At 50.7% G+C, this 21,610-nt stretch overlaps 1 protein-coding gene across 5 annotated transcripts in view; it reads left to right on the top strand.

Moving 5' to 3' along the window:
• Nucleotides 1-21,145, top strand: part of RBM6 (RNA binding motif protein 6) — a 67,904-nt gene extending 46,759 nt beyond the window's left edge. The window contains exons 7-21 of one of the 5 annotated variants that reach the window (XM_036333519.1): nucleotides 7,689-7,763; nucleotides 8,165-8,225; nucleotides 10,126-10,401; nucleotides 10,642-10,925; nucleotides 11,757-11,854; nucleotides 12,500-12,536; nucleotides 12,679-12,760; nucleotides 12,958-13,043; nucleotides 13,405-13,551; nucleotides 14,088-14,183; nucleotides 15,841-16,098; nucleotides 17,606-17,680; nucleotides 18,322-18,419; nucleotides 19,857-19,980; nucleotides 20,903-21,145. In XM_036333519.1, coding sequence (XP_036189412.1) covers nucleotides 7,689-7,763; nucleotides 8,165-8,225; nucleotides 10,126-10,401; nucleotides 10,642-10,925; nucleotides 11,757-11,854; nucleotides 12,500-12,536; nucleotides 12,679-12,760; nucleotides 12,958-13,043; nucleotides 13,405-13,551; nucleotides 14,088-14,183; nucleotides 15,841-16,098; nucleotides 17,606-17,680; nucleotides 18,322-18,419; nucleotides 19,857-19,980; nucleotides 20,903-21,028 — 1,923 coding nt within the window. In that variant the 3' untranslated portion in view covers nucleotides 21,029-21,145. Of the gene's footprint in view, nucleotides 1-7,688; nucleotides 7,764-8,164; nucleotides 8,226-10,125; nucleotides 10,402-10,641; nucleotides 10,926-11,756; nucleotides 11,855-12,499; nucleotides 12,537-12,678; nucleotides 12,761-12,957; nucleotides 13,044-13,404; nucleotides 13,552-14,087; nucleotides 14,184-15,840; nucleotides 16,099-17,319; nucleotides 17,749-18,321; nucleotides 18,420-19,856; nucleotides 19,981-20,902 lie in introns of those variants that run through there. The other 4 variants (XM_036333520.1, XM_036333521.1, XR_004971666.1 and 1 more) reach the window with 4 other exon arrangements.
• The last annotated feature ends 465 nt before the right edge of the window (nucleotides 21,146-21,610 follow it).

Below are 21,610 nucleotides of genomic sequence, written 5' to 3'. Positions count from 1 at the left end.
CAGCCCACAGTTATTTTGGGGTGAACTGAGAAAATCCTGAGGCACGGACACGCCGTGTCTGTGTCGTGTTTCTGTCTTCTACTTTATGAGTACTTCCACTCCCTGACGGCGTGATTGAAACCAACTGAGAGGAGAAAAACGAAATGAAGCGGCGGTTACAGGGGCCTGCGCTCTGAAGGGAATCCTGAGAATTGTCAGTACGATGTGTTCAAGTGTAACCTACTCCCACTAAGAGCTCGGTCCGATCTTTGTTGGGAAATAAATTTATTGTTAACAAGGAAAATCTTAACTAGACTGAGGTCCTTTCAAGCATTTGATGAAACATTGCTCTAAAACGTGTAAAGTTGCCCCGGCCGGAGTGGCTCAGCTGGTTGGAGTGTCGTTCATGCACCAAAAGGTGGTGGGTTCAGTTCCCGGTCAGGGTACATGCGGGAGGCAACTGGTCAATGTTTCTCTCTCACATAGATGTTTCTCGTCTCCTTTCCTTTCCTTTCTCTATAAAAATCAGTGGAAACATGTCCTCGGGTGAGGATTAAAAACAATAATAACAAAAATAAAACATATAGAGTTAACAAACTGAAAGTTTAAAAAATATTTGCATGTTAGTGGTTCACAGTTGTTTGGAGATTCTAGGTGTCATAGCTGGAGCTTGTCAGTCATTTCTGTAGAGTACAGTGTTCGTGGGAAGGAGCTGGCCGCGCGCCCCACCTGCCTGGCAGTCTCCCGTGGTGGAGCCTCCTTTTCTCAGAGGAGAGAGACTTTGGCTGTGGTACTGCTTACCTGCCTACTCCTTAGTCTGTGTGTTTATATTGTGTCTGTTTTTGACTCATGTGCCTCATAGGATGGAAGAGTCTGGGGGTCCCTGGGCAGACGAGTCCATTTTCCCGAAGTCTGGGCCTCGGTTAATGAAATTATCTCCAAGACCACAGATCACTGATAGGTGTTCATTTAGATAAGAGACATTTTTTGGAGGAACTGGGATCTTACCTTAAATACACACAGACCGGCAGGGAGCGGTGGTGGAGTGAGTGGGATGTGTTCTCAGCACCAGACGCCTTTAAACCTTTAAATAACCAAGTCGCTGTCCGCCAAGGCCTGGTCTGGAGGGGATTGTGGTCCTGGAGCAGAGCTCGTCGGAGACCCGGCCTCAGGGCAGCTCAGCTGCTAGGGGGCTCGGGGCAGCAAAGGCCCGCCATGCCCCTCACAGAGCACAGCACGGCTTCCACAGGCGCTGGTGTGTTTTCTTAGGAAATGACAGAGAAACTGGTCAGGCAGTGAGAAGAAGTGTTCAGGAGGATTTTAGAAAATGTTTTTGTTGTGTTTCCATCTGGACAAGAAAAGACATCTCAAGATAAGTAGCAGCCAGGAAGGCAGTCTTCCTGCCCGGCGATCTTAACTGGATCCTGAAGTGGGTTCTATTTCCAGTGGCGGTCCCGTCAGGGCCTCGTCTCCTGGCTGCTCAGGGGGCAACGCAGATCCTGCGGGTGAGAGAGGCCAGTCTAAGCAGAGGGTTGGAGTCCGTTGTCACAGAGCATTTGCGAGCTTCCCCCAGGGTCTCTGCCTCTGCTTTCCCCTCCTTCTCCTTTCCTTGTTCTGCCTCATTTTGGATTTGGCCTTGGGGAATAGTGAGTCTCACAGAATGTTTGAAATCGAACATATCTTTGCACCAACAAGAATGTGCTTAGTTACTTTGCAAAAGATTTATATTAAAACTACTCTTTTACAAAAACTAAGAGAAATGACACTTCTGTTTTATACCTGCTGTTTGGTTCCGCTTGTTTTATTCTTTCTGTCACGATGGTTGAAACTTCTGCTAGGAGCTACTTCCTGGCAGGCCTCTGTGTCTTGGGCAGAGCACCTAAGTAAGTGTAGGTGCTGGAGAGCGTGAAGACCACCTGGAGAGGCCGGGGTGGGGGTGGGGGGGTGTGTGGCACAGCTGTCAAGAAGCAGGTCTCTCTAAACTCCCTGTGGGTCCATTGCTTGTGAATTTCTTCAGCCTTTACCTTGTGTGTCTTTTTATCAGAAGTCATTTTGGCGTGGCAAGTATGAGGAGTTGGCTGACTCCCTGGAAGTTTAAAACGGAATCAAACAAAAAAGCAATATGGTGAGAAGAAAGCCTGCCCTTAGTCCTCTCTGTGTTGCTAACAAGCTCTGTAATCTTGGCAGGCTGCTCCATGTACCCCCGCCATCCTTTCCGTGTGGAAGGAGGTTTGATCTATGTCCCACTCATGAGGCTTGAGCGAGGGGACATTTGTGAAGAATGCCTCTGTAAACCGTAATGCTGTGTGAATAAAGATTACTATCTCTGATAAACAGTACCAGTTCTCTGCACCAGTAACCCGATTCTCTCGTCTGTGTTCGGAAGAAGCACAAATCTACGAAGAGGGATTGCCGATTTCCCAGTGTGAGTGGTATTCACAAGGCTCACATGCACAAGTGTTCCCTGCTGGTTGATCCTGTCTCTCCCTGCATTAACGAGACGGGCCGTGACGTCCTGAAGCAGCTGTATTCTCAGGACAAAGTTCCCCTGTGACTGTGCTTGTGTCGGGCGATCTTTAACAAAGATGCGAAGCTCCTGGCCAGAAAGGCGTGTCCATTTTCTCCTGGCCCTCCCACTACCTTAAAAATCCTTGGCTTGGTTATCAGCCAGCATAAGCATAGGGGAGAGTCTCACTTTTCTCACTCAAGTCCTTCTCAAGGTTGACAGTCACAAAATGGAGTTAGAAAGTCTCTAAGAGCAGCAGCAAAAAAGGAAATGGCCCTAGCTGATTTGGCTCAGTGGATCGAGCGTCGGCCTGCAGACTGAAGGGTCCTGGGTTCGATTCTGGTCAAGGACACATGCCTGGTTTGTGGGCTCAATCCCCAGTAGGGAGCATGCAGGAGGCAGCCGATCCATAATTCTCTCTCATCGTTGATGTTTCTATCTCTTTCTCCCTCTCCCTCCCTCTCTGAAGTCAATTTAAAAAAAATTTTTTTAAAGGGAAATGGAAATGTGGATGTTGAATTCAACAGCCTCACACCCAGATTGCTCCCCTACAGCGTCCCTGAGGCGGAGAGTAAGGACTTACACTGGTCTTCAGGAGGGCGTTGTCTCTAGCCTTTTTTTTCTTTCTTAATATTTTCATTGAATTCAGAGAGAAGAAGGGAGAGGGAGAAACACCAATTTGTGGGAATCAAACTGTGATCTCCTGGTACATAGGTCGACGCCCAGCCACTGAACCACACTGGCCAGACTATCTCTAGCTTTTTGAAGCTTCACATGAAGACCACTTAAGACAGTGATGGCGAACCTTTTGAGCTCGGCGTGTCAGCATTTTGAAAAACCATAACTTAACTCTTGTGCCGTGTCACATATAGAAATTTTTTGATATTTGCAACCATAGTAAAACAAAGACTTATATTTTTGATATTTATTTTATATATTTAAATGCCATTTAACAAAGAAAAATCAACCAAAAAAATGAGCTCGCGTATCACCTCTGACACGCGTGTCATAGGTTCGCCATCACTGACTTAAGACATACTTAGGAACACCTACCTGTGTGGGACTTTGTTGGATGAGAGCTTTGGGCTTGGTCAGATTTCAGCAGGTTATACAGGCAGTCCTCAGGTTATGTCAGACTTGATGTACGTCATTTCGTGGTTACGTTGCCATCTCCAATTTATTAAAAAAAAAAAAGTTCTGTCATTTCGACGTATGTACATATGTGCTTTATTTTTTTTATTATTTACCACAAGTAAAGGTCAGGAATTGTTACCTTTCTTTTAAATTTTTTGTACTGTTTCCCTTCATTACTGCTGTGTGTGTGCTCCATGTGAGTGACGTAGGTGCTTATGTAGGTGGATTCCAACTTACGGCGAAAATCCGCATTACGTTGCCGTAGGAACGGATCTCCGACGTCACCCGAGGACCTACTCTAATCTGTTTAAACCTAATCTTCCTAGTACACTCCTGAGAAAGGAGGTACCTTTGGCTTTACTTTGAAATACATGGTGCCTCTTTAGGAGCCACACCTGGTTCATCAGACTCGTGGTCTTTCTGGGCCTTTACTTCAGTAGCTTAATAAGTGACCCAATAATTCAAATGATGAATAAAAATTCATTGTGTGAAGATGATAGATAATAGACAAAAGTGGGCAACCAAAAGTGATGAAATCATCCTACCCATTTATTAACCACCACCACCCCCCAACCCCCCCAGGTTGCTTCCCTGGGAGGTACCGGTGGATCTTTGCTCTGTGAAGCCTGAAGAAAGGGCATCGCAGGGCGAGGGCGGGGTAGTGCATCTCAGGCCCATGCTTGGTGTCTGGCTGCCTGTGTACAGTAGCATCAGGGGAGTGAGAGGGAGATGAACCCGATTGTTCTCCTACAAGTGGTGTGTCTATTCTTATTCAAACAACAGTGGTGTTGAAGCCATTTCCTATCTTTAGCAGTGGTTGTAGGGACTCTGAGGAATACTAGTAAGAATCATTGCCTTTATAATATAATATATAAGGTGAAGGTAATGTCAGTGAGTGCTCTGGCGGGGGGTCCCTCCCTCCAACCGAAGCTCGTCCACAGCTCCTGGGCAGCATGTTTGTTCCCTGAGAAGCATAAGTGCTCCTTGCCTTAGAAATTCCTGCTTCCACGGGTGCCAAGTGGTGAAATCAGAATTTGCAATTGACTGTCACTCACCAGGCGCCTCGTTCCAATGGCAGCCCCATGTCGCATGGGCTGGGGGGCGGTGTAGTCTGCGACAGCGGCACTCTCTCCAGAGCTCCTGTGCACTGCGCATGCCAGTGTTCCGGGGATACTGGGGCCATTCAGTCTTTTGTTCTCAAGCATTTAGTCCCTCTTCTGTACCAGGTACTGATAATAAAAGCCAGGAGATTGAGCCTGGATGCTAAGATTTGGCCCAGCAATTGGCAGCTAACACGGAGTTGTCATAAAAATGCAGGTTCTGACGTGCAGCGTCCCTCCCAGGGGAAGTGTGGTCTTTCCCAGGGTGAGAGAAGCCGTGAGCCATTACTAGCTGACAAGCGAGGCAGGGCGATGGAGTGAGGGGCTGCTTGACCCTGCTTGCTCCCCTGCGTGCCCGTCCTTGTCTGGCACAGAGGGGTCAAAGTGCATTGCTGAGCCGCCACTGTCTTCCATGCTAAGCTCATGGTAACTTTCTTCCTTTCTTCCTTCCTTCCTTCCTTCCTTCCTTCCTTCCTTCCTTCCTTCCTTCTTTCTTTTCTTTTCTTTTCTTTTCTTTTCTTTTCTTTTCTTTCTTGTTTGCCTAACAGATTTTATGGTCACCTAATTTTTTTAAAATATATTTTATTGAATTTTTTACAGAGAGGAAGGGAGAGGGATAGAGAAAAACATCTATGAGAGAGAAACATCCATCAGCCGCCTCCTGCACACCTGCACACCTCCTACTCTGTTCACAGGGCACCAGATGTATGGATGTGCCTGCAGCCAAGGTACATGCCCTTGACCGGAATCGAACCTGGGACCCTTGAGTCCGCAGGCCAACGCTCTATCCCAGTGATGGCGAACCTTTTGAGCTCGGAGTGTCAGCATTTTGAAAAACCCTAACTTAACTCTGGTGCCGTGTCACATATAGAAATTTTTTGATATTTGCAACCATAGTAAAACAAAGATTTATATTTTTGGTATTTATTTATATATTTAAATGCCATTTAACAACGAAAAATCAACCAAAATAATGAGTTCGCATGTCATCTCTGACACGCATGTCATAGGTTCACCATCACTGCTCTATCCACTGAGCCAAACTGGTCAGGGCCATACGTTAATTTTCTTAATTGTCATAACCACCTTATGAAGTAGGCACTGTCATCCTGACTTACAGAAGAGGAAACTTAGTGCAAAGAAGCTAAGGGTCTTGCTGAAGGTCATGGAGTGGAGGCAGGATTTAAATTTAGGGAACATGACCCAGAGTCCACGTTGTTGGGTTTTTTGTTTTGTTTTGTTTTTTATTTCAAAGAGAGGAAAGGAGAGGGAGAGAGAGAGAAACATCAATCAGCTGCCTACTGCACACCCCCTATGGGGATTGAGCCACAACCCGGGCATGTGCCCTGACTGGGAATTGAACCAAACCGACAGCCTCCTGGTGTGTGCGACAGCCTCAACCACTGCGCCACACTGACCGGCCCAGAGCCCATGGTTTAAATGACGATACACCGCGTCTAGGTGGGAGGGTACAGTGCCACCCCCTGACCCTCCCTGCCTGCAGCACTTTTCTCCTGGGTTGGCTCCTCCCCTAATCTGAGCAGGAGTTGGTGACTAGGGCAGGAGGTCCCTTCCTGTGACCCCAGATGTGGACCTGGCTCTGCCTTTCCCCAGCTGGCCTTGCCTCTGACATGTTTCCTTGTCTGGAAGATGGAGATGATGTTGCCTCATGGGATCATTTAGGGAATTAAATACAATAGCGTATTTAACAGTTTCTGGCTCTGAATAAGCACCTAATAAATGTTAGCAAGTATTTATTATCGTCGTCCCCCGGCTTGAGACTAAGCCAGGGAACAATTTCTCAGAGACCAGATTCTCAGGCCTGGGTAGGCAGGCAGTTCTCCTTTGGTTTTGACAAGACAGTAATTTTATTCTATGTATTTTCTTGACTCTTTTGGTGTGAAAAGCAGAGAGGTAAAGCATTATATGACAGATGTATGGATCCAAGCAAGAAACTGAGGTCCAATTGCAAAGAACAGCCTTGTATAACTCAGAGCCCTGTCTCAGGAGACACAGAGGACCCTAAAGGGCAGAGAATGAGCAGCGCAGGGGCTAGTTCCAGTTGCAGCCTCAGTTAGTTCACGTTCAAGTGTCGGGGAGGGTCCTGTCTAGGCAGAGATTTCTCCTCTGCTTTCGCATGTATCTGCTGGTTAGTGTTTGTTAAACAAAACTCCTTTGATCTTGGTGTGAAATAGATTTCATGACTTGTCCACTACACAGAGGCAACGGAGCTCTAGTGGCTTGTTGAGCCCGTCCCCCTGTCCTGTGCCAGACTTTGCCCCAGTGCTGACTTGCCAGTGGTTGGTTCTCAGCGCTCATGGCGATTCACTCTGTAGGCTCCAAGCCAGGGTGATGCTGCGGCCATGGCCACCAGCCCTTCAGTTTCCAGATGTGAGGATGGGAGCTCCGTGAAGCTGTCCCCTCCCTCCTTCCTTCCTGTCTGCCGTGCTGGGCCTCTTTCTCCTGGTGCTTTTGCCATGCAGCCAGTTTCCAAAGAAAGTTCCCAGGCACCGGAGTTCAGAGCCCTCCCTCCCGCCCTCTCCAAGGAGCTTTGAGTGAGCCTGGGGAAGAAGACAGTGGAGGGCCCGTGCCTCCGGCTGCAGAAGGGAGAGTGCGCTGTGGGTAGTGAGCTAGCTACCGGCGGGGACTGTGGGCGCGCAGGCAAGTGGAGTGCACGCCTGAGCTCTGGAGGAGCAGCCGGGGCCTCGCCTGCCCGGGGACAGCGCCCCGACCCGCAGGAGCCACGGCCGAAGACGGATGCCGCCTCCTCGCACTCCCCTGCCCGAAGCTTGTGCTTGCTCTGCCACCTGCCCACGTCTTGGCTTAAAACAGCCATTGACATCTGTGGATGAATAAGCTCACTCCTTGTAAAATGTTTCAGCTTGGGGACTGGACAGGCTGTCTGTGCCTTCCTGTGTCTCCGTTTCTCTGAGGGCTGATGTCGATGGCTTCTGTCTTTGTCTCCATAGGGAACTCTCATGATCCATGACAAAGAGGTCACCCTCGAGTATGTGCCCAGCCCGGATTTTTGGTGCTGCAAACGGGTAAGTGGCGAGAGTTCCTCTCCCCAGAAGTAAGGACCTGGCGTCACGCTCCTCCATGGAGGGCTCTAGGACCCAGCTGGTGGCGGCCTCGCTGAGGGCAGAGCTCTTCTTTGGCTCATTTCCGATGAACTGGAGGTCGCTGGTCACCGTCATCCACAGTCCAGGTTTCCCAGCTTCTGCCTGTGGCCAGAGCGGCTCCGGGCCTGCCGCTGGAAACGACCTAATTTATTCCAGGAGGCTGTTCCAGAGCCATTTGTTTGAAAACTGAATCCTTTTTTTCCATTAGAAATCATGTAAATGCAGTTAATGTGTCCCAGGCCCCAAAAGTGATTCCCATACGTTGGGTATGCAATTAGGTTTTTAAAAATATTTGTAGTCAAACTAACTTCTTTCTCTTGCAGTGTAAGGCCAGCACTGCTGGACTCCAGTCTTCATGCTCATTCTGCAAGTGCCCGAGGGAAGGTGAGTCGGGGTAGAGGCCGTGGTTTTTATTTGTGCGCTGAGCAAGGCACACTTCATGCTTTCCCTGGGCTATAGAGTAGTCATCCCTCAATGTAAGCTGATCTTAAAGGTGCAGTGTGACTCCTAACCTCAGGTGGCCTGCTAGTGATGGAAATCTCCGGGTCCCACTAGGGAGAGATGGATTGCAGGCTCCTCAGACTGAGGTGGCTAAATGGGCAGCTGAACAGAGGTCGGCGGCATTGTGGCTCAGGCCGCATTCAAGGGTGTTGGGTTGGGAAAGAGCCTGCTGGCATTTTCCACGTGACCCCTTCCCCACTTCTTTGAAGTTATTGGGAATCATTTGTTGTCATTATCATTTTCTCATTTGCACTCTCTGCAAACGTTGCAGGATCTTCAACAGAAAAACATTTGTTGAAGTAACAGTAAAAATATAAACAAGAGAATGTAATCAGGATTGAGAGTGTGTGCTATTTTTATAGAGGAATAAACCTATCAGCTTCTCAGTCACTTGACTGTAAAGTAGCTTTTTCCAGGAAAGCTCTAGGTGGGCACCCTTAAAGCAGCTTCCAGAGACGCCCAAAACAGCAGCTCTGTAGCAGTGACTGTCACGGCCGTCCTTCTGACATTCCCACTCGAGGAAAGCTAGGCATGGCCATCCAATACAGTTCCACGCGGGACTCAGCAGCCTCTGTGCAGCCTCACCGCTCCACGGCTGCAACGCAGGATGCCTGCAGAGTTCCGTGCTGGGCTCTGCCCTGAGCAGAGATCCTCCCTCCTGAGAGGCTGTGGGGCAGGTGCTGTGACAGACTCGGGAAGGCCTGCTCTAGACATGCCCACCGGCGGGAGAGAGCAGAGGACACAGCTGTTAGCTGCTGGCGTGACCAGATGAGGCCAAATAGTTTTTTCTCTCAAGAAAGACTTCTTTCTCAGTCTGTTCTAACGAATGATCGTTACACGCACAGCCCAGGGCTGAGGCGGCCTGCGCGTGTAAGCATAACCCAGGTGCTCGCCAGGTGCGTTGCTGCCATCAATCTCTGTGTGGCCCCTTGATGTCTCCTTTTGAGTCACATGGCTTCCTGTGAACCCTCTAAGAATGATTAATTGCAAAAATGTGCTCATAATAAACTGGATAGATGATTCTCCTATGGAAAGATTTGTAATGAATCATTTATATTTTGAAAGACATTTGCCTGCTATAAATTTTTACGTATAAACAACCTGTATGCAGTTAGGTCTATTCTTAGCTTCGCCAGAGGAGGGGGGGCCATGGACAGAATTTGAGACAGCTGTCCTTGTGTCATAACCCTAGCAGGAGCAAGGCTCCTAGACACATATGTTTCTACCAAACTTCTAGCAAGAGTCATATTTTAGTAATTTTGTCACCAAATCTGTTCTTATCATTAATTATAATAGTTAGGTCCAGGGTCTCATGAAGGATTAAATATAAATGGGAAGTGATAGAATACTCATTATATTAATTTCTTAAAATATTTTTTATTGATTTCAGAGAGGAAGGGGGGGGGGGAGAAACATCAATGAGAAGAGAGAATCATTGATCAGCTGCCTCTTGCACGTCCCCCACTGGGGATCGAGTCCACAACCAGAGCAGGTGCCCTGACCGGGAATGGAACCGTGACCTCCTGGTTCATAGGTTGACGCTCAACCACTGAACCGCCCCGGCTGGGCTAACATTAAATTTTTTAATACTTGGATAGGCTCTTCTGTGAACTGTTGCATGTGCTGTCTCATTAGCTCTGTGTGTAATCTGTCAGGGACTTTCTGTAGGCGTCCTGAGACTTGGAAGCATTCCAGGGTCAGTATTGGATGGCGGAGAGGAGGAATCAGAGCAGCAGTGCTTTTTGGATAAAACTTGCCAGAGGTTCTGTTTCTGTTCCTCTAGTGACAGACGTGAAGCAGGATTTAGTAACTTACCCTCAGCTTCAGAAAACACCCATCCCACCACCGTCAGAAAAACAACCCAGCCAGCCCCCAAGGTCCACTGATAAGGAACCTGAGCCCAAGAAGCGGGAAGAAGGACAAGAACCACGCTTGGGGCATCAAAAGAAAGACGCAGATCGGTATCTGCCTTCCTCTCGAAGGGAAGGGCTCAGCTTCCGAAGAGACCGAGAGAAGGATTCGTGGTCTGGGGAGACGCGCCAGGATGGGGAGAGCAAAAGTAAGTGCTGTGTCGGGGCTGGTGACACCGTGGTGGGGGGAGGACGTCCTGTGTGGCTGGGGACCACCCCTTCCCACACCCTCGCACAGCCGCTCAGCCCGATGGGCTTGCTGTGCTAGTTACAGGGGCCTTCATCCTCCAGTAGCCAGTTGCTGTTCACACGCAGCAGGCCTCAGTGTGGATCTCTGAGTGTTGGTGCGGGAACGGAGGAGGCATTTGTTTGACTAGCGTTGGTTACAGAAGCAGCCTCGCCAGAGCAAGTAGCATCCGCAGTTAACAACAAAAGCAGCCAGGCTGTGAGGTTCAGAGCTAACCCTTCTGTGTCTTTCTCTGCTGCTCTGCCACTTGCGGCGGTTTGCTCAGCCATCATGCTCAAACGCATCTATCGGTCCACGCCGCCTGAGGTGATCGTGGAAGTGCTGGAGCCCTACGTCCACCTGACCACTGCCAACGTCCGGATCATCAAGAACAGAACCGGCCCCATGGGCCACACCTATGGCTTCATTGACCTCGACTCCCACGCCGTGAGTTTCCCCCTGCAGTGGCCTAGCGGCAGCTGCTGTAGAAACCCCTCCTTTGGGTTTAAGTCCATGGAGGTGAAGTGACTCCCCGTGGAACTTGGAAATCGTGAGTGGTTTTCCAGTCCACTTTGTCTTGTGCATTTCCAGTTTCCGGTTAGAATACGCAGAGAGCCTGGTCACTGCTGGAGAGTCCGAGTACTGAGCCTTTCAGGAGTTTAGTGAATTTTCTCATTTCTCCACCGTGTTTTACCCACCACAGGCGGTTTTCTACTTGGTGGTCACAGGGCACCCTCTTTGTCCTCAGAGTGTTGCTTTTGTAGGTAGGTTCTTGTGACGTGAATTTTTAGCTGTGGGGCGTTTTCCATGGAAGTGACATCAAGATAGTAATAAAAATCATGGGTACATCGCAGATTTCATGCTCAGAAATCACAAGGGACTTTGTAAACTGGATCTGATGTGAGGACAGTTGCAGCCTAAAATAAAGGATTTGAATTTCTGACATTTAGATGAGAAACTGATAAAAAACAAAAAGCAAAATCATAAATCTGAATTGATTATGCTGTCTTCCCTTCTGGAACAAACCCTAAGTCTGTGTGACTCAGAAAAAGGTGCTTCTCACAATGAAATGTTTTCCGGTTAAAAAAGAAAAGAAACGGAGGGCCGCTCTGGGCAGCTGCCTTCCGAGGAGCCTGTCTCTGCAGCGCCCTTCGTGTTGTTCCGGCCAGACCACCCTGTGCCGCACCTTCTCCTGTGAGGAGGGAAGCCCTAGGCCAGGCTCCTGCAGAGGACATGCCTTTCCTCTCTTGGGGTTCACACGTGTCTTTGGGTCCCCAGGAAGCTCTTCGTGTAGTGAGGATCCTGCAGAACCTCGACCCACCGTTTAGTATCGACGGGAAGATGGTAGCTGTAAACCTGGCCACTGGGAAGCGAAGGTAAGGCAGAGCGGGGGCTGGGTCCCCTGCTGCCTCCACTGGAGATTTGGGGAGGAAGCTCCTATTCCTGCTGGAGAGACAGACAGAGCAAGGCACGGTGCCTTCCTTTGTGGATAGCTTAGTGTTCTTTTCTGAAGCTGGCCTTGTTCTGACTCTAGGTTTCCCCCCTTAGTAGTACTGGGTACTTGAGTCCTTTCCTTCGTGACTGCCTGGTATCTTTGGGCCCAAATGGTGCTACACTCTTGGATGTGCAGAACAATCTTGATACCACCTTGCCCCTTGGAATTCTAAAAAAATGCTGTCCTACTCTCCTCACCTTGTTCACACTCCCATAGCCCTGGGGACTCCCTTCCTCTTTACTCCTTCCCTCATCATGGTCCAGGAATGGTAACTACGTCAGAGAGGCGGCTTACAGGGATGGACACATCTGGCTCCTGCACCCTCAGCTCAGTTGCTGTTTCGCTCCATCAGAGGCTCTGTAGACGCCCGCTGCCCCACCCTCGGGAGTCTGCACCACAGAACCGCTTGCTGTGGCGGGTGGTTCCTTCCCTGCAAGGGAAGAACGTGTCTTTGGCCTGTAGGGTCGGGCACTTCTCAGGTGACCTTTGGTGGCAGGCGCATGACATGTTGTATTGTTTGTTGCAGAAATGATTCTGGGGACCATTCTGACCACTACTATCAGGTAGGCTTCCGCATTTGGGGAGTGAGTGCTCTGTTACGATTCTCAGGCGACTGAAAGAGTGGCTGTGAGTCTCTCTAGTGGTGACTTTAAAGGTTAATGGCTATCGGAAGTTCCACTCTTTTAACTTGCCTTTCTGTGATAGGGCAAGAAATATTTCCGAGATAGGAGGGGCGGTGGCAGAAATTCCGACTGGTCTGCAGATTCAAATCGACAAGGACAGCAGTGTGAGTGCCCTTTCTTTTATTTCTGTTGTGTGTGTTTTTGGCTGGACAACCATTACAATCCTGTGCTCACAAAGCTGGCCAGGGGCTGCTCATTCAGAGGGAGCGCCACCTGCAGGTCCGCTCTGTGGAGGTGGGCCAGCCGCGTCGCTGGCTAGTCATTGGCGGGGACTGACAGGGCCTGGTTTTATTCCCTCCAGCGTCATCGGACTGCTACATATATGACTCGGCCACTGGCTACTATTATGACCCCTTGGCGGGAACTTATTATGACCCCAACACCCAGGTGAGTTTTGGGCTTTGTTCACTCTGTCAGTGATTTAAAAGTCCAGGGCTTCCGTTGAGTGGCATTTACTTGTCCAGGTAGATTGTAAAGATGACGACCTTTATGTTAACTGCTGCCTATGTGGAAAGTCAGCACCTTTCGGTGTTCCGGGTTAGAACAGTGCTGCTCTTAGGAGAAGTGACAGTGCGTCGCCTGGTGTGTCCTCTGCCTGGAGTGGGTTTTCACCTTGTTTGATGTGTCTCTTCTTAGACTTGGGAGTGAGAGAACTGTTCTTTCCCCCAGAAAGGAACTGCTCCTAAGACCTGAAACTACTGGGAAGGTGAAATATCCTGTAGACTTACCTGTTCCAACTGTATTACAGCAAGAAGTCTATGTGCCCCAGGACCCTGGGTCACCTGAGGAAGAAGAGAGCAAGGAGAGGAAGCCAGCCAGTCAGGGAAAGTCGGGTGGCAAGAAGGAGCCGTCTAAAAGGGACGGCAAGGAGAAGAGGGACCGCGGCGGGCCGAGGGTGAGAGGACTTGCGATCTGCCCTCTTTTCCGCGAGACTTACAGATGGAAACAAAGGGGTCTCTGCAGAGGATGCTCGGGTCGGAGGGTGGAGTTGCTCAGAGAGCAGGTGGGGTCTTTCTCTCTCTTACAAGCGCAGAAGCCGGGGGTGAAATAGGGCCTCAGCTCAAACCCCAGCTCCTCCGTCCAGTTTCGCTTCCTGCCTTCCCTCTTCAGTGTTGACTCTACACAGCGCTGTAGTGTCACTGCAGCGGGGGTAGCATTTTAAACTATTATTTTCATGCCTGTGTAGTAGAAATTCACAGGAAAGTGCACCCTTATCTTCTTTGTCATTTTGGCATTGTTTGTCTCTTCTTTCTGATCTTACAGTGTCATCATGTACAGCACTTAGCATTTCATGTCTCCTTTTAAATTATTCCCTGAAGTTCCTGACATACAGTAATCACTCAATAATATACTAAGTGTGTGTGTGTTTTCTTTTGAAATCGTAACAACTCTTAACCTAACTTTTATGAGAATTACCTTGGATTTTATCAGTTTCAGGAAGACGCCAGTGAGGAGACAGTCCCCCCAGAGGATGTCTTTAAGAAGCCCCTGCCTCCCACTGTGAAGAAGGAGGAGAGCCCTCCCCCAGTAAGGCTGGGCTGGTGCCGGGCTGGGCTGGCTCCCAACGGGAAAGGAGGGTCAGGGGCGGGCTCCCTTGGACGTTGATCCTTTAGTGCTGTCTCCCAGCAGGTGTGAGTGGGCAGACTGCTAGTCACGCTTTAACTGGAGAAGCAGAGGCTATTTTCTGTCCTCGCTCCTTCTCCTCTGCTCCATTCCCCCAGAGCGGGGCCTGCCTGGCCCTTTTTCAGTTACAATCTTGGGCGTGCTAATTCTTCCCTTCTAAATGATCGAAACCCATTGCTCTGGCCTGGTGTTGCCTGTCCGTTGGTGCTGCATAAGAATGTGTGGCGTGGATGTTTGGTCATTTTTGTAGTTTGCTTGCCTGGCCAAAATGAGCAGTGGCTAACATTGGTATCTATTTTTTAGATGCCTTAGTGCAGTGGTTCTCAGCCGCGGCTGCACGTTAGAATCACCTGGGAATCTTTTTAAAATCCTGGTTTCTGGGCCTCATCCTCCGGGAATTCTGTTTCTTTGTTACTAATGTTGTGGCCCCACCCCATCACAAGGAAACAGAATTTCCGGAGGATGAGGCCCAGAAACCAGGATTTTAAAAAGATTCCCAGGTGATTCTCATGTGCAGCCAAGGCTGAGAACCCCTGCCTTAGTGTGATAGTCTCGTCCCCTGGCTGGGTAGCTCAGTTGGTTAGAGCATTGTCCCAGTATGCCAAGGTGCAGGTTCTGTCCCCAGTTAGGGCACATACAAGAGTCAACCAATGAGCCCGGCCTGCATGGCTCAGTGGTTGAACATCGACCTATAAACCAGGAGGTCAGCGTTCGATTCCTGGTCAGGGCACATACCTTGGTTGCAGGCTGGTTCCCCAGTAGGGAGCGTGCAGGAGGCAGCCAGCCAGTGATTCTCTCTCATCATTGATGTTTCTATCTCTCCCTCTCCCTTCCTCTCTGAGACCAGAGAGGAATATATAAAAAAAATACATTAAAAAAAACAAGAATCAACCAGTGAATGTATAAATAAGTGGAACAACAAATTGATGCTTCTCTTCCCTCCTTCCCCCCCTCTCCAGAACAGTAGTAACCTGCTTTAGTTTTTACTTTTGATTGATCATAGGCCAGTGACCTTACCTTATTACCTAGCAGTTTCCTGTGAGCTACTGGTAGGTGCCCTGCTCGTTCCCCATTTTTAACTCAGTTCATTGTAGCACAGCTGTCCTAACCCCTTTGTGGTTCCCTTGCTGAGAAGCCATAGCTCTACCCCAGGGCTGTCCTCCATGGCTTTCAGCCGCCTCCTAACCCCTAGGGGGTGCTGCAGTCTTAGCCTCCCTCCTCTCCGGGTCACAGTGCTGGCAGGTGGTTGTGTCTCTTCCTCTGAAACTTGTCAGGTTGTGACTCTTCTCTGCGTTCGACTTCAGCTCTCCTCCCTCTGCCTTCTCTTCGCCGCTTTGTTCCGAGGGTCCCTGTGTGTCTCTCTCTCAGCACGGAGAACAGTCACGCTCGAACCGTGTTGCCTCCATCTGGGAAATGAGCAGTATGGCCAGTGGGCGTATACTGAACCCAGTTCACTATTCAAACTAAAAGAAGAAATGAGATGCCCAGATCAGAATATCCAGAAAAACGGGCCCAAAATATAGGTTAAGGTTGGTGTTAATCCCTGGCCCCCTCCTTCCAGCCCAAGGTGGTTAACCCACTGATTGGCCTCCTGGGTGAATACGGAGGAGACAGTGACTATGAGGAGGAGGAGGAGGAGGAGCAGCCCCCTCCGCAGCCCCGCACAGCGCAGCCCCAGCAGCAGGAGGAGCTGAGCAAGAAGGAGAACGAAGAAGACAAACTCACCGACTGGAATAAGCTGGCCTGTCTGCTCTGCCGAAGGCAGTTTCCTAATAAAGACGTTCTGATCAAGCACCAGCAGCTCTCAGACCTGCACAAGGTAAGGGGGGGGCGGGGGGGGGGGGCTGGCCTTCCACACGGTGACGTTTGCCATCGCCGAGCATTTCGGGCACTGAAAAAGCGCCTGCCGCCCTTCCTCAGCTGCCTCCCCTCCGCTCCCATGGCTAAATCGGGCCCCTTCCAGAATAAGCTGCTCCCTTTTCCATGAGCTGCTTTGGATGAAGCTGTGCCACCTTCAGAAAACTTCAGACCCAAGGCGAGCAGCGTGGCTGGGGCGGGGGCGCCACGCGCGGAGCCTGTGCTAAAGGCAGGAGGCGGCTGTGCAGTGGGAAGCTGGGCTTCTCACCTGAGCTCTGTGGCTAGCCTAGCAGTGGGGCCTCACTCAAGCCCCCTCCTCTGCTTTATGCTTGGAGGCTTCTCCTGTTTCACCTGCCTCTCAGGGCGCAGTTCCCCCGGGGTCACATCCTGCCATCTCTCCCTGTGGGGAGGTGCTGCTGTGGGCCATGCTGCATTAATGGACAAGTATCGGGCCTCGTCTGCAGCCTTCCCATTTACATGTACAGACCAGGAGCCAGATTCTGGGCAGATAAAGCCCATAGTGGACTCGTGCTGTGGAGCCTTCTGCAGCGGGTGAAGGGGCTGGATGAGACTCTCTCCACATAAACCATGTCTCACGTGGCTGGAAGCCAAGCATCTCTGCTTTCGGTAACAGGCACACCTCCTCTCCCGCTGCCTCTGGAGGTTCCCACAGCCCCCGGGGTTCTGGGACGCCCCTCGGACAGTTCCTGCCACTGACTTCCTCCCGAGTCCCTGCAACCTTTTCAAATTCTGAGACATCAGACTGACATTTAAATTTCAACTTTCTGATGAAAATACTAAATGGCTAAAGGGACAGAAGGTAGTTGTCAGGAGAGAGAAGCTAACCGTCTGGTAACCCACAGACGGAGCTGGCCCTGGGCAGGAGAAGGTAGGCTAGCACTCCCTTCCCTTGGAGAGACCCGCACAGAGAACCCCCTTCTAGTTCCTTCTCTTCCATGTGCCTGAGGGCGTTGTGTAGGGAGCCGCGTCAGTGTGGGGCCCTCAAGGAAGAGGGACTCTCAGAGCAGTCTGTCTGCCTTAAAGGCCTTGGGCTTCCTTTTAATGTTTCCCTGGGGGCTTGAAAGTGAATAGTGTTGGATGCCGGGGAGCAGTAGGCAGAGCATGTGGGCATTTGGTTTTCTTCCTGGTGTGCTCAGATTCCCTCCCATAATTTGTATCTTAGGTGAAGAGATACAAACCAGAGTGGTGTCTTTTACATCTTAGAAGTAGAGTGAAGTCCTCTTGTGCCACCCACATGACTAACCTGTGTGACAGGCAGCATTAGAGCTGGGGTTCCCGTCGCTGAGCCTAGGAGACCAGTCAGGGATGGGTGCTGCCAGGGTGTCGTGGCCACTTAGGGGACTGGTCATGAGAGGAGCCGCAGTCCGGAAGCAGCCGCGGGGAAAGGCCAGGAGGCGTTTCTGGACCACTCGTTCTAGACCTGCACTCAGAGCGCCTTCTCTTCTCAGCAAAACCTGGAAATCCACCGGAAGATAAAGCAGTCGGAGCAGGAGCTCGCCTACCTGGAGAGGAGAGAACGGGAGGTAAGCGCAGGGGACCGTTATGGCCGTGGCTGTGCTGTCTGGTGTGGAATTCCTGGGCTGTGCTGAAGACGGTGAACAGGAGGCCCTAAAGGATGCTGTAACGGTTCTCAGCTCATCTGCATTGGAACGGGTGGATTTTATTGTGTATAAAGCACATCTTAATAAAGGTGATGTATTTTTAAAGGTGGTGCTAAGGGTTTCTGAGTAGGTCACATAAAGAGCATTTCACTGACCTCTTGAAATCAGTGCAGGAGTGTTGGCCAGGGCTGCTGGGGTAACACCTTTTCCTGCTGCAGCTGCTAGAGGAGGTAGCTTCCTGTGGCAGCCAAATGGACCTGCCACCTGGACCACACAGTTCGCCAGCCTCGGGCCCCAGCCTGGAGCTGCCCCAGCCCAGGGCAGACCTCGTGATGCTGGGAGGCCCCTCCTCCTCGGATGGGAAAAGCAGCTGATGGAACACACCCTGTTCCTCCCTGGCTGCCCCAGCAGCTGCTGCGTCTTCAGGCAGCGTGTGGAGGAACGAGAGATGCCAGGGGTTGGCCGCCAGATGAACTCCCTTCACATTCAGAGAAATAATCAAGAATAAAATGAGGCTTCCCCACTTCTCTGCCCCTCAGCTCTGTTCTTCTGCTTCCCAACAGGGGAAGTTTAAAGAAAGAGGAAATGATCGCAGAGAAAAGCTTCAGTCTTTTGACTCTCCAGAAAGAAAACGAATTAAATACTCCAGAGAGACTGACAGGTAAGCCAGGAGCTCTGGACTCAGCCTCGGTCTCAAGACCGAACGGGGAGCCACCCCTCCTCCAGCTGTGCTGCTGCTTTCTGTCTCAGGCAGCGGGGCTGTCTCAGCTCCTTGAGCATGAGCCTCACCCAGCCTTCTGGCCCCCTGTCTTTATAGGGAGTACGTGTTTGCTTGGAAGATGGGCTGGCTGCTTCGCGGCCAAAGCCAGTGCTGGCATGGCCATGGTTGGGAGCCCTTTCTCCCCATGTCAGCCATGGGCCCGATAAACGGGTCACACTCAGACTTTTTCTCTGGGGAACCTTTATTGTAACACATGGTGGGGGCGGGCACATCCCATTGGGTCACTCTCTGCCATTTGAACTCTTGGGCAAGAACAAAGGTGCAGGAAGGAGACCTCCTCTCTTCCCTTTCCCTTCGCACCACTTTCTATTGGCTCTCCTCCTTCATCTTCTTTCCTACTCATCCCTTTTCTGGGTGATTATTGTCCAGGACTCTGCCCTCAGTGCCGTACCCTCTTGACCTGCACTGTCCAAGGTACCCAAAGCCACAGCCGCCACGAACCAGCTAACAAGTCCTGTAACTCCACCCTGAATCAGTTCTGTTTCCTGTGCTGAGTCACTATTTTCATTTACCTCCTGGGCATGTCCTCTCGGACACCCTCGGCTGCTCACACTAAACAGTTACTCAGCGTTGTAGTCCACATTATACTCAGTCCTCAGGGTATGGAGAACTTGCTGTGCTCCTGTTCAGAGTAATGACGCCACTGCATCATGGTCTCCCTGGTCTGGCCCAGTCTTCCTCCTTATCCCCTGGTGCTAGTGGTCACGTTCCTGGTAAAGCCTGGGCCCCTTTCTAGCTCACCTCCAAACCGGACTCCTTCATCGCTCCTTTGCTCGCAGTCCTCGTCCATCCTTTCCCCGCTGCACCATGACCTTTGTATGCCGGAGGCTCCTCGACCTCCTCTGTGTGGAAGTGACATTGCCTGGAGGGAGGCCTGGTTTTCAGGGGGTTTCTTTGCCCGAGGAGTGAAGTCCAGAGGCCTGATGGAGCGAGATGTCCAGTAGTCATTTGCAGTCCGGCCCGAGCAGCCGTTTGCCAGTCCTGCCCCCCTCTCCGGGGCAGTCGTGTTCGCTCTCTCACTGCGCCTTTCTTCTGGCTCCCTGACTCCTCGTTTGTCAGACCCAGGCAGGTGTCCCCTCGTGGGATCTGTCATTTCCGGTGACGCCCCTTCACAGTGTGTGTTCCCTGTGCTGTAGTTCAGTGGCACAGAGCTCCTGTTGCACGCCCATGGCTGGGTGCTCTGCGCCAGAAGCATCTGTTGACATATTCTCCTCACGTCCTTCCCTGTGAACAGGGTCAGGTCTTGGTCATCTCCGTGTCCCCACAAGCAAGTCCCTTGGAAAGGGAGGTGTCTAAGAATGTCTGCTTCCTTTGCAGTGACCGGAAACCTGTTGATAAAGAAGATGTTGACAACAGCAGCAGAGGAGGCTGTGCTCAACAGGCTGCTGGTTGGAGGAAGGGGCCCGGACATGGCCACCCTGGATTGGCTTCGGCGGAAGAGGTGACATGGTTTCCGTCTTGTTGGGGGGCATGAACCTGGAGCATACTTAACTTTCTCTCTGTGGCCCAGAGCTGTGGCCCTGCCTTTGAGCTGGGCTCTCTCCGCTGCTGGCGGAGGGTCTGAGCTGAGGAGCCCCTCGGCCTTGATAACTGGGTTTTAACTACATGCCTGCCCTTGGCAGTTTGCTTGGTGGTGGGACCGGGAGAGAGAAATTAGAATCGGGCTCATCTTATTCTTACACAGAGTCAGAGGTGAGGCCTTGTGGGAATCAGGCAGTTTGAGACTGAAGAATCGTTTGGTAAAAACGTGGGAACTAGCAACAAAAGGTAGAAAGGCGTTTAACATGTTTTTATTGATTTTTAGAGAGAGAGGAGGAAGGGAGAGGGATAGAGAGAAACATCCATGAGAGAAAAACATCAACTGGCTGCCTCCCGCACACCTCCTGCTGGAGATCAAGCCGACATCCCGTGCATGTGCCCTGACCAGGAATTAAACCCGTGACCCAGTGACCTCCTGGTTCATGGGTCGACGCTCAACCGCTGAGCCACACGGGCCGGGCATGCTGTCCTGTCTTTGAGGAGCATGAAGTTAGTCCTGGTTTCCCAGGAAGGACTTGGCCCCTCAGATTTCAGGAAAAACAAAGAAGGCGAGAAGAGGAAGGAAACATTGCCCAGATTGGGTAGGCTTAGTCCCCCTCTGGACTCGCCAACAAGGTTAGCGTCTCCTAGTTCTGGTGTTGAATTTTGTGTCCTGAAATGGTGGCTTCACCACCCTCCTTATTCATCTTGGGTGCTTGTTTATTAAACACCTAAAAAATTCTGTGTCCTGATCCGTACTGGTTCAGAAACTTTTATAGTCAAAGACCAGCCCAGAAGCTAATTTCCTTCTGAGAGCCCGCCTCATGGTTTGCCTTTTTTTACAGACTGAAGGCCGGATGAGGGGGCCCGGGGTGGGGGCACCTGGAAGAACCAGCAAGAGACAGTCCAACGAGACTTACCGAGACGCTGTGCGAAGAGTCATGTTTGCTCGATATAAAGAACTTGATTGAAGGATGGAGACAGTCCCAGGGGACACAGCCTCCTTGTTTTGTTTGTCAGTCTCTCCTTTTGTTTTGTTACTGTTCTTGCTGCTAGAACTTTTTTAAATAAACTTTTTTTCAATGTGATTTTTTTGGGTTGTTGAATTTATCCTCTGTAGGTTGGTTGGAGTTGGCAGTAACGGTGGACAGGAGAGCGGGCCTTGCGGTGGGCCCATTTGAGATGCTGCTGGGTGAAGATTGCTGCACTGAGCCCTGTAGCACTGCCTGCTGCCAGTATGAGTGACCTTGAACTCGAGCCTGTGTGAATAGACTAAGAATTACTTTTATCATCTAATTAATGAGACTAGCATCTCATTATCGTTTGTTTCTATTCCTTGGCTAACTGCTGACGCTGAACTATTCCATGTATTGGTTTACTGCTCTAATGGCCCTTGTAAGTCCTCTTCTGACTTCCCTTATTGGGGGGATGGGCAGGTGTGACACCTCTCTGAGTGCCTGCTGGGTACTCGGTGCTTCACACATGTGATCACAAGTCAGCATAGTAAGAATCACACTCCTCTCCGGCCATGCCCAGCTTTCCTCCCCTGCGAA

This window comes from Myotis myotis, unplaced genomic scaffold (assembly GCF_014108235.1).
Source record: "Myotis myotis isolate mMyoMyo1 unplaced genomic scaffold, mMyoMyo1.p scaffold_m19_p_13, whole genome shotgun sequence".
NCBI lineage: Eukaryota > Metazoa > Chordata > Mammalia > Chiroptera > Vespertilionidae > Myotis > Myotis myotis.
The sequence above is the reverse complement of the archived record's forward strand: the minus strand, read 5'-3'. Positions and strand labels throughout refer to the sequence as shown.